At 49.7% G+C, this 12,328-nt stretch overlaps 1 protein-coding gene across 1 annotated transcript; it reads left to right on the top strand.

Moving 5' to 3' along the window:
* Nucleotides 1-4,307: 4,307 nt before the first annotated feature.
* On the top strand, nucleotides 4,308-9,984 carry LOC149334391 (uncharacterized). Its single transcript, XM_089557912.1, has 2 exons — nucleotides 4,308-4,697; nucleotides 9,694-9,984. Exons 1-2 carry the CDS (start codon nucleotides 4,308-4,310, stop codon nucleotides 9,982-9,984), a joined length of 681 nt encoding a protein of 226 aa, XP_089414038.1.
* The last annotated feature ends 2,344 nt before the right edge of the window (nucleotides 9,985-12,328 follow it).

Raw genomic sequence — 12,328 nt, 5'->3', positions numbered from 1 at the left:
ATCTTCCTGAACTTTACCCATGCTCAGTACGCCATGCACCGTCCATAAGTCACCACTTTCATCCATCCGCTGCATTGTGAACAAGGGACTCGTACGGGCCGCAAAAGGTCAATTTGTTTTTCCTTTTGTCTGTTTTGGCGAGTCTTCCTCTTTTCTGCTGCTATGTTCCCTCCTCGCCAGACGAGATTCCGTCAAACCCTAGACTAAGAACACAATCTCTACTCATCTCTCTACTCATGCAGCACTGCCATTACCTCTTCTTATAATTCTTGCCCTCCCCCTCCTTCCCGGAGTGAATGGCTTCACTCGAGCTCACCAGATGATCTGAATTGTTTGGCGGAGCAAGCGCTCCTCTTTACTGAGCCTTAGTGCTGGCCTCAAAGTTTTTTCGGTGACCTCTCCACCTTCCTTCCATTAAATTGCTTTCTCTCTCCCTCTCTAAAAATTTACCCCTTTCTTCTCCTCCGCGGAGCTCCTGGACGAACTTCGCAAATTATACCTAAACATGTCAAAATCAACGCCGTGAATAGCTACACGAGTGCGCCTAACGAGGAGCAAGACAGAGACGTAACGGACGCGGAGACATGGGCTGCAATCGGTGGGCTTCGCACAACATAAGCCACGGGACCGGACGTTGTCACGAATAAGATGCTGCGAACTCTAGATTGTAAGTCTGTCTCAGCAGCTACCGACTAAATGAATGGATAATGGCGTAAAGAACTTCCTCAATCGTGGAAACACGTGCTTAACCAAACTCATGGAACATGTGATCTTGACCAGTATGCAAGGCTATGATGAGGATAATTACTTAGTACCTAGTAGCACGGTAGGTTTCAGTAGTCGACTCTAAACCCAAGACATCATAATATAACGACGTCATTGATCTCCGAAAAAAACCGGCACCAAATTCCTTTCTTGGACATGATAAAGAAAAGGCCTTCGACTACGTTTCGCATTGGGCAATTCTTCAAATGCACTCAACCCAAGTCTGTGCTCCTTCTAATCATAGAGAAGAAGCAGAGAGAAAACACCATAGAGGTGAACCTTCAATGTCTCCCGATACAGGAGGTCGACACCATTCGAGTACTAGGTCTGTTCATTCAAAATAATCGGAAGAGCAACCTTACAATCTGCCGTCTAGAAACAATGGTCAATCAGATATTCAGCCTCATTCGAAGAATCACCGCTATAAAGAGAGCTATGAAGGAGGCAGACATAGGTGCAGACATATTCATGCAGTCGTCAATAGCAGATTCACCTACTCTCTACCATACCTCAAACTATGTAGGGTAGACATCGACAGTTCAAACAAGTTACTCAGAGAAGCTTATAATCCTAGTGTAGGGCTTCCTAGAACAACTCCCACAAACAGATTTTTATTCTTGGGTATACACAACACTGTAGAAGAACTACTCACTGCGCACAAGCCGATGCACATCCAAAGACTGGCCAACACTACAGCGAGAAAAGCGATTCTAGATCGAATAAGTGTAAAGTCTGAACCCATGTCTAACCGACTAGGCCCTCTACTCCGAGGAGTGCGAGACAAACTAGTCATGAAACCGCTCCCAAAAATTTGTTACCGGGCTTCCGCGATGGCAAAAGACGAGCCAGAGCGTGGGCTCTGCATAGAAAGTACCTCAATCATCCTGGAGCAGTATACACCGATAAGTCGATTATAATTTCAGCCAAAGGGCCTTCGCCATCTGCGCGTTCAAACTCCTAGCAGCAAGAAGCGAGTGCATGTCTGTGACCTCGGTCGCAGTCAAGTACTCGAATAAAACAGAAGAAGCGGCCATAGCCAATACTGACTCTGTCATCATTGTCAATAATTCAAAGACAGCCATACCCAACTTTTCGCGCGATAGAATGTCCCTAATTGCAAGTCACATTCTCAGAAATATTACGCAAGAACGATAGATAGAACTGGTATGGACTCGTTCCCATTCAGGGAACCTAGGGAACGAAGCAGCCCACCAACAGGCTCGACGTTTTGTCAACCGAGCGGTGGGGTCTCGTCCCGGGGGACCCGAGATGGAGGCAGGGATTTCTTACCACAGATTACACAATTCTACAAACTCTCTACAAGAATCTATCCTCCCCGCCCAAGTCACTCTCCAAACACCAAGAGGTGTCATGGAGAAGACATCAAACCTATTCTTACCTGAAGCCGTACATCTACGCCGACCTCATAGACCCCAGCTGCATCCACTGCGGTAGCACCCTCGATCATATAGTATAGACGCTTTACAGCGGCGTATCATGGGGGCTGCCATCTTTGATCACGTGATCACGCCGCCATTACTCGCCTCCTGATCGCTCGGCGCTCGCCTCGTCGCGACGGCTGCTGCGTCTGATGTTTCGGTTCCGACAGGCAGTGTTTCGGCTGATGCGGTTGTAAAATAGCGGGAAGAAGACACTGTGGTTGGTCCGAAGCTTCGAAGGACATGTGAAAACCCCAATTTGATCACTTTAGGCGTGAAAACGTGATCGGGCTTCATGTCGCGAAGAGCCGCTGAGCTCTCCGCCTGTTCGAGGCAACGGGTGGATCGCCTGAATGCCGCTGAAGGCTTTGCTTATTATTTTTTTATTGTTATTATCTAAAACACTACGGTTTAATGACCCTGCGGCTGCGCAGGTCGTTGTCGTGTTGTGTACATGCATGCAGACACTGCTCTAAAACGCTCACATGCACATCGTACTCATTTGTTTACAACCTGTTAAAGGTGCTTAGGAAGCCTAAAATATTTTCTGTTGATTTGCTAAACAAAGGAAGGCGACAAAAATAAATAAACAAACAAATGTTACCCAATCATGTAAGCAGTACCATGCATCAAGCAGCCTTCACAAGCTTGCATGCAATCGTTTACAAGGATTCCGCGATATAATTGTTATAACGCGCGCATGGCAGAGCATTCACTACACGAAGTTCACAATTATGTCAGCCTCACATAGTATAAAATTGTGGTACGCTCCATGCTCGATATGGGGACATGAAAATGCTCGAGGTCTCGCTGGTTGTAAGTAATCAGCCGGAGTCACTTCTAGTGACTCTCGCATGGACTGCGAGGAAGTGACAACCGCAGAGCACAGCAGCCGTAACACATATGCTTCATTCCGATTGTGGTCCACAAGAACCGCGCTACTTGGAGCGAAGTTCAACAGCAGCACCAAGACGGTGTGTAATACACGAACTGACGGTAAGCGTTGTCCGCTCGCACGGCTATGCACTGCACAATATGCACTAGCGGTAGAGGAGCGTAAGTCGTTTTTTTTTTTGTTTACGTTTCGGTGGCGGGACAGCTTGTTCATGCGGCTATGTTGCGCACTTACCCTGGCAGATTTTTCAAGACCGAGACCTTTCCTTCTATATTCGCTGTCTAGCGCTGGCGAACGTGTGTGTTGCGTTCGTCCGTTCTGAAAGGGTGGATGTCCAACGGGCGCGAACAGGGGCAGTACGTCCTTGTGCAGTTCGGTTCCGTGAAGCTCGCAAACGATCGCATCCCGCCCCTTTAACTGTTTGTCGCACTTATAGCAATCGACAGCAGATCATGTATTTTCTCTTTCCACATTTCCACTGCTGCGTCGAGGCATACACGCCGGCGACTTACGAGGCAAGTAATGACGCCGTCTTCCGAGCGCACCCGTGGCGCCATCTGGTCTTAAACGGAGGAACTGCGCGCTGTAAACGGTCTATAGGACTGCCCGCAGGATCCTCCTCCAGAAGCTCTTATAGAAGCTCCCTCACCAAAAGCCTGAGATGAAGTGCCGCGCAGTTCGGGCCCCGCCGTCCAGGCAGGAGCCATCGAGCGCGCCGAAGAGGTTGCCGCCAGTTATCAGCTAACGGCCACGTGGCCCATCTGCAAAGAATGCAGGAACCCTTCTTTTCCGGCAATAAAGCTTTCTCTCTCTCCTTTTCTCCTCCTCGCTCTCTCCTTTGGATATCGTTGTCTTCTTCAACTTTCCTCGCTTTTCAAACGAAGTCGCAAAATAATGGCGCTATGAAGCGTTGTGCCTGAAGCGAGACGGAGAGGAGAGAGGTGTGAACCACCGCAGCAGGGTTCTACCAAACGAAAAAAAAGCAGCACTCAAGCTACAAAGTGCATGCCTTCGCATTCTCTGATCATCCCCACATTTTTTTTACGGCGCTTTTGTCTTCATAACGGATGCACAATATAAGAAAGAAGACAATAGCGCGTGAGGCGCACGCTCGGAGGAAGAAGATGAAATCGCCCGTGTCCGGTGCGGTCGGAATTCTATTTGAGCTCCAGTTTACCGAATCTAGAGGATTTCGAGGCGCCGATATTATGTCGTCACCTGAACCAACAAAGCCTACGGATGACGAGCAGGTTCCCACTGCAGTCCCGGTGGAAGGAGGAGTCAACGAAGGCGGCACGGACACAGCGGCGGCCGGCGTTTCGACCAGCCTAGCTCAGCACCTGGCCCCTCAAACTGAGACTCCGCCGGTGCAGGACTCCAGATCAAAGAGCGGACGCAAAAGCCGACGCCATCGCCGAAAGGAGAAGAAAGTCCGTGCACACTCAGCCAAGGAACCGTCTGTGGCCTCTTCAGCTGCTTCTCCTGGTACTGGACAGGAGGCGTCGATGAAGCAGGAGGGATCGTGCGCTGAGCAAGAAGCCTCACTGCCCACGTCTCCGCAGGCTCTCCTCAATTCTTCCTCTGTTGTACAACCACGGGTACGTGCACGGCACACTGTTAATGCGGCAGCTTTAAAGCTCCGCTTCAGGAGTGTATCGGGCATCGCACCGGGGTGTTGTTGTGCCGAGAAACGCTCAGCCGCGCGCGCAAACTTTGGGACTGGCAGCGAAATGTCAGTGCTTCCTGGCAATGATATTTCCCAAGCTCACAGCAAAGCACTAACAGAGTGTCTAGCCACTGAAGGAAGGAAACTGTAAGAGGCCCAATATCAATGATTGCGATGCCATAAGACAGTGTAGGGCGACTCATTAGCGTGTTTCCTCTCCAAGGGTTACGCTCATTTGCCCAAAACAGCGAGGGTCGCTCAACCCATTGAGTACATGCATGCCTCTGGGTTATTAGTCATCATCATCATCATCATCCTGACCACACCCACTGCTGGACAAGGGCTTCTATATTTCCTCTGCACCTCTCCCATGGATCTCCAATTAATCCTGTCTTTTGCCAGCTGCGGCTACTATACCCCGGCAAAATTCTTAATCTCAGCAGCCCACGTAGTCTTTTGCCGGTCCCTGCTGCGCTTGTCTTCTCATGGAATCTACTCCGTTACCCTTAAGGACCAGCAGTTATCTTAAATTCGGATTACATGCACTGCTCAATCCCGCTTCTTCCTCATGATTTCGACTAGGATGTTGTTAGCCCGCCCTTGTTCTCGCACCCACTCTATCATCTTGCGGTATTTTAACGTTACACCTGTAATAGCGACTCTGTATAATAGAACACTCACACTGGGCCGACATTAGGATTGTGCTCTGAAGGAAGCAGCTAAAGCAACAGTCAATGACGCAGAACAGCGCTATTAATAAGGTGTGTGACTTTCCCTGGGACACAGCGCTTTCTGGTCGCTACAAGGCTCCGGCCGGACGCAACTCAAGGGCAGTCGCGGCCGCGTATCGATGGGCGCGAAACGTAAAAATATGCCGGATTTCTGTGCGATGTGAGTGTACGTAAAGTTCTCTGGATTGAGGTTAAAATTAATAGGAAAGTGCACGGACCTCTTTACTGCCTCGGCCCTAGTCGAAACGCAAAAAAAAATGTTTAAAAAATGTGGGCTCAAAATATTTGACCAGTATGACAATCATGCGAAGTGCACTCAGGCAGTCAAGTGGTTTGTCCTCCCCGTAGCGTCTCTCAGATCCCTTAAGCAGCAGCCAACTCCTCCGCCATCCCAAAACCCATGCTACGTTTGTTTGGTGAAGTTTGACATGGAGGGGAAGTGCACATGCCGCTTTTTCTTCGACATAGCGACAAACAATATCGAGCTAACGATACCGCACTGGCTCTAAAGAAAGTCTTGTTGTGCGACTGGGAACTGATGGTGAACTCACAAAAGGTCGATTCTCGGTTTGATGGTGGTGCGGACATCTGTGGCCTGGTGCCTTACAATATTTTGCGATTAGCAGGCCGGAATGGTCCTGGTATTGTAATAGGTACTGTCCACTCACATTGCCAGTCTGACGAATTCAGTTAGGAACACTACTAGACGACATGACCGAGTTATGCAAGGTCCTCTTACAAAGCTAAGCAACGAAATACTCTTAAACTGACGACGATCTTGAGCACGAGCAACTTAGGGGAGACTGGCAAGTGAATTTTCAGGGGCCATTTTTTTCCGCAAAAAAAAAAACGGTGAACGCCCAACCTGCTAGACTGAGGAACGTTTGCAAACACGTAGAACTCATTTGCGAAAAGGTATCCCGAATACTAGATGGGCTCCTTTTTATGAGTGTGGATCTTGTACGATGTAGGAACTAATGGCGTAAGCAAGTTTTTTTGGAAAGAAACGTGTGGAACTACAAACGCCTACGACTCCCCGCAGCTCTCCCTTAATTAAAGGTCGAGTAAAGGGTAGTGTACATTTGAGTTTTTCTTAAGCATTTCCGTTGCGGAAAACAAACGTACGTCTCAACGAAGAGGGCTTTAGTCAGGTGTAGTAAAACGCACGGAACACTCTGGCGTAATAGACCAACAACAGCAGCAGGAGCCGTACCTTTGGGCTGCGAAGGGAGCGCCTCATTTCACGATATATTGTTTTCTACATTGATACACACGCTGGAGGCACAGTAAATAAAGCTTAAATACTATGCAGTTTATCTAAACAAAGTAAATGCTTAGATTTTACTGCCTTTTAAATCACATCTTACCGTCATGTGTTCAAGTAGCGGAATTCATTGAAAATAATTGTTCATACAAAATTTATCGCATGGAATTTTCAATGCCAAATTAAAATGAGTTCTGTTATCGTTATGTTAACCCATACTCGAGAGCGCCACGGGCTACCCTAGCTGTGTATATAATGACGCAGCTAATCTATTAAAAACGTCTTCTTCGTTCGGCTACTGGCGTCGTGCTTGCTTGGCTGGCTGCTGCTCTGCGTGTGCCAGCCGGCGATACAACAGATGGCGACGAGGGTGGGACAGAAGTGGACGCGAATAAGCTACAAGATGAACCTGCTTCAGCCACCGGAATTCCTGCCAGTGCCGGGAAGGCCAGCCATTCCATGGAAGCCGTGGCGAAGGATGTTTGAAAATTATTTGCTGGCCTCAGGGAACAACGCCCACCCTGCTGATCGTAGGAAAGCGCTCTTGGAGCACTTCTTGGGCGTGGAAGGTCAGCGCATTTTCTACGCATTGCCAGAAGAACAGTCGTCAGCTTCAGCAGGAAAACAGCAAGACACAGATGCGGCTGATAAGACGACGAAACAGGATGAATTTGACATCGCCATGGTAAAGCTCGAAGAATATTTTGTTGCCACGACTAATGCCATCTTTCAGCGACAAAGGTTCCGCCGCGTGCTCGGCTACTCGATTTCAACTCCACAATAGAATTTCAGAAGGGCAGTGAAAACGTTGTGGCGGATGCGCTGTCATGAATGCCCCAATCTGCACTCGGGGGGCACATGGAACCGGAAGGGCCTGATGACGCAGTGTGGGTTGTTTCTTCGTGCATAAGCCATGAAGAGTTCGTGGCTGAAACTTCGCAGGATCGAATGCTGCAGGACGTCACGCAGGGGACTACCTCGTCATGGCCTCCAAGTAAGGATCCACCATCAGGGGCACAACCCTTTCAGCGTATCCGAGGCGAGCTGTCTGTCGCTGGAGGGATTCTTCTTCGTTGCGAGCAGTTTGTTGTGCCTGCATCGCTAACTGGGCGCCTCCTGTCAGCAGCTCATGAGTCGCACCCAGGTATTTCACGGACTACACAACGGCTACGTAAGAAGTACTGGTGGCCAGGAATGGACAGACAGGTGGAACATCTGATTCAGTCTCGCGCTTTCTGCCAATCCGTGGACAAATCGGCGCGACTAGTAGTGCCCCCGTTACAGCCGGTAGAGTTCCCTTCATGTCCATGGCAGAAATTGGGCATTGATATAGTTGGCCCATTTGCGTATGCACCCGCAGATAACCGGTTTGCCATCACACTAATTGACTACTTTAGCAAATGGCCCGAAGTGTGTTTCACGGCTAGCGTCACGTCTTCAAACGTTGCATCATTTCTACGCAGTGTATTCAGCAGGGAAGGCTACCCCGAAGAACTTGTGTCCGATCATGGGCCTCAGTTCACATCAACCGAGTTTGAAGAATTCCTGCAAGAGAGAGGTATAAAGCATACTTTTTCCGCTGTCTACCATCCACAAGCGAATGGACAGATCGAAGGGTTTAACCGCGTGCTTAAGGATTACGTCCAGGTGTGTTTGCAGGAAAAGCGGCCCTTAAAGGATGCCATCACGGAGTACCTTGGAGTATACCGGTGCACCCCACACGCGACGACAGGAGAAAAACCTGCCCTGCTTTTGCATGGGCGTCACCCAAGAACTAAGCTGGATGTAGTCGGAGCTCCAGGTGCCCAGTTCTTCAAGAGGCCAGACATTGAGTTGCAAGCGTTGCGTCACAGAGTGGCCGAACATCAGCAGGCAAGCAAACAATGCACGGATAGGCGACGAGCTGCCAAGCACGCGGCGCTTCAGCCAGGCAAACAAGTACAGGTCAAGTTGCCAGGGCACATTTCCAAAGGTGCTGTTAGGTATTCCTAGCCCTTGACGGTTGTTAAGCAGTGGCACCAAGACACCTACGAACTGGAAGATGGCCGCAGGTGGAACCGAGAGCGTTTAGTGCCGTACCCTAGGGAGCATCTGCCCGCTGCCGTCGCCAGTTTTCAGTTTGGCGCTACCCGGTACTTCCTTGGGCCTCATTCTACAACAACACCGTCAACAGAAAGCTGCGCAGCTCAAGCATCACCAGCGAGAACGGAACCACCCGTAACTTTGCGACGATCAACGCGAGAGCGAAGGCAACCCTCGTGGTTCGCGCACTATGAAATGTGATTGTTGACAATGTGAAGTAGTCAAGTGAGCCGCCACCTTGGCTCATTTTTTAGAAGGGGGGATGTTATAGTTATGTTAACCCATACTGGAGGGCGCCACGGGCTACCCTAGCTGTGTATATAATGACGCAACTAATCTATTAAGAAGGTCTTCTTCGTTCGGCTACTGGCGTCGTGCTTGCTTGGCTGGCTGCTGCTCTGCGTGTGCCAGCCGGCGATACAAGTTCTTCTTTAAATGGTAGTGGCATGCACAGAAACCTGAAAGGTACGTTCCCATTTGGATCCTAACCGCTTGAAATTTTTCGGCAACGCTCGATCCCTTTAAGATTCGCCTGAGTTGTGGTCGTAATTTGAGCGCACAGGTGGAGACAACGTGGAGTAGCACATCGCACGAACGAACTGGTCGAGTGGCAAGGTGCTGTGCTAGGAGAGGGCAATGATTACTATTAAAAAGCCGGTCACGGTAGCCGGAGGCAAGCGGTAATTCGAAGTGCATGCCAGTGGGCACTGTATGGTAATGGCAGAGTAGATCTGTTGAAGATGAGGACGCGCTCTCTTTCAGCTCGCAAGACATTGCTTAGGCAAACAGACTTTCAACGTCACAATGTGTGGATTATGGCCTCTAATATAGCATTACTTCTGCCCGAACAGGGCTCCTTCGAATTCTGTCCCTTGCAGGCAGAGGACGCAAAGGATGCCGAGCACCAGGCATGTCCACCGGAAGCACCGGATGCAGTTCCTGAGGTGATCGTGGAGTTTTCTGAAAAGAAAGCGGCCTCATCTGCACCGCATTCATGCCTAAGGGTTTCGGCTGCTGGAAGCCCCAAGAGCGCCCGGGACACCATAACGGCGGTTAACGATCCACTGCTGACTGCTCGCGCGGATGTCGTCTCTACCACGGTGAACTGCTGGTTGCTTTCTAACATGGTTATCGCGCAATAGCTCATGACATGAGTACGAAACGAAAATGTGTTTTAATAGTATTGTGTTGTGGGGCAGTTAGTTACTTTTTACGAAACCGGTTAACACAGCTCAATGGAACGAGGACAAGATAGAAGAAACACGAAACGACAGACGGGCGCTGACTACTACCAACTCTTTATTGCGTCATAAAAACCAGTACATTTTATACCATTTTCCTGGGCCACTTGATACACTGTCAGTCACTGGACATTGCGAAGGAGCGTCTCACACATTTGACTGTTGTTACACGAAAATCAATTCTTGTAAACCGCATGCACTATTATGCAAAGCATTACTTAACGATAAAAGGACCAAAGAAAAGAGGTGTGCATGAACCAGCTACATGCCTGGAGCTGTAGATCTTAAGGCATGTAGCTGTTTCATGCACTCCTTTTATCTGTTGTCCGTTTATTGTTTAATAAGGCTTTGCATGTTAACGCACGCACTTTTCAAGAGTTCATTTCCGCCATCTAACGACTGCCATGCGTGCGAGGCGTTCTTGGGCAATGACCACTGGCTGACAGTGTATCATGTGGTCCAGGAAAATGGCACAAATTCTGCTGGCTGTTTATGATGCAACATAGAGTTGGTAGTCAGTGCCCTTCCTCTGTTTCGTGTTACTTCTATCTTGTCCTCGTTCCATTGGGATGTGTTAATCTGTTTCGCAGAAAGTAAAATATGTTTTTGGGGAAATTAATGGATATTCTTACTTAAGGGAAATAAATAGCGCACAAGAGAAGACGGGTCAAGCGAGGAGACACAGATTCATATTCGGCTCGAAGAAGAGGCAAACCACGTAGAATGGACGTTTTGCAAAGATATAGATGACACGCTGCGGTGGCATACTTGCTGCCAAAAAGAAAAGGAAAGCGTACGCATTGATGGCAGCATATATAAACGTGAAACTGATTCTCGCACATGTCAACAGCGCATAGCAGACTGCAGGTGAAGTTCCAGTTCGTGCAAGTTGGTGCAAAGTGCTGCTACGTTAAGTATATTTAAGCTGTCTGAAAAAGGTTATATGAAGGGCTGCAGGACGCATGCTTCCCGTCTGCAGCTGCAAAATAGGTTAGAGTTTCGACTTCGTAATTATCGTTTTCACATGCATGCTTTTCACATACGTTGTGTTAGTTTCAAGAGAGAGAGAGAAAAACTTTATCATGGCAAGTGTGTTTAGACCCCCCTTGGGTCCCTGGACCACCGCACGGTCCCACTCTACGTCGTAACGTTCATGCGGTGTTTGTCCATGACGTCGGCACCCCGAAGCACCGCAGCAAGCTGCGATGGCGGGTCCGGAGACGAGAGCACGACCTCCCAGTCCTCCCAACTTGATAACGCGGGCTGTCCCTGCGGGGGAAGATCAGCAGGGCAGCCGAAAAGGATGTGGGAGAGTGTGGCGTGAGGGTCGCCGCACAGGGTGCATGCAGGGGAGGTGCCACAGTAGAGAGATAGGAGCTGAGGGGATGAGAGAGAGCGGGTCTGGAGGCGTCTCCAGAGGATCTGTTGGGAATGGGTAAGGGAGGGGTGTGGAGGAGGGTAAGTCCGACGGTCCAAGCGGGGCATTTGCGTGAGCTCTGCAAAGGTGTGCGCCCGCTCTCTCGAGAAACCTGGACCGAGGCCGTCCTGAGCCCGGCAAATCAAACCTCGGGCCAATTTATCGGCAGCCTCGTTTCCTGGATTCCCAGAGTGAGCCGGCACCCACTGGAGCTCTACCCTGCGTGGTAAGTTTTTGGAGGGGGTGTTCAACAACTTCCAAGCAGGGGCGTGAATCCTGCCTCTCGCGAAGTTGAACAGAGCCGTTTTGGAGTCGCTAAAGATGTAGTTTGCATTGGAATGTACAAGGGCTAGGGCGATGGCGGTTTCCTCTGCCTCCTCAGACGTACAGCCCGAGGGAAGGCGGTGTGTGAGGGGCTGTGCTAGGACTGGATTGTAACCAACTGCTACAGCTTCATGAGTTGTGCACGCGGCGTCTACCCAAATGGCGTCCTGGGCTTGTCCGTAATACTTGTGTAGGGCCTTAGCGCGAGCCATGCGGCGAGGGATGTGGTACTGGGGATGAATGTTCCGGGGAAGGGGTTTCACAACGAGGGGGGTATGAATGTGTCGAGGAATGGCTATAAGGGATGTCTGATTAGCGGGAATGTTGATGCGAAGGGAAGCGAGGATATGCCTGCCAGTTGCGCTCGCGGCAAGTCTTAGATACTGTGTCTGAAGGTGCGCGTCTACTAGTTCCTGAATGGTGTTATGCATGCCTAATTCAAGGAGCTTGGCTGTGCTAGTGCTGCGGGGTAGGTTTAAGGCTGCCTTGGTTGCTAGACGAATC

Source organism: Amblyomma mixtum, chromosome 8 (genome assembly GCF_055824585.1).
Source record: "Amblyomma mixtum isolate Tamu chromosome 8, ASM5582458v1, whole genome shotgun sequence".
NCBI classification, from domain to species: domain Eukaryota; kingdom Metazoa; phylum Arthropoda; class Arachnida; order Ixodida; family Ixodidae; genus Amblyomma; species Amblyomma mixtum.
This window is presented reverse-complemented; position numbering and strand designations above follow the sequence as displayed.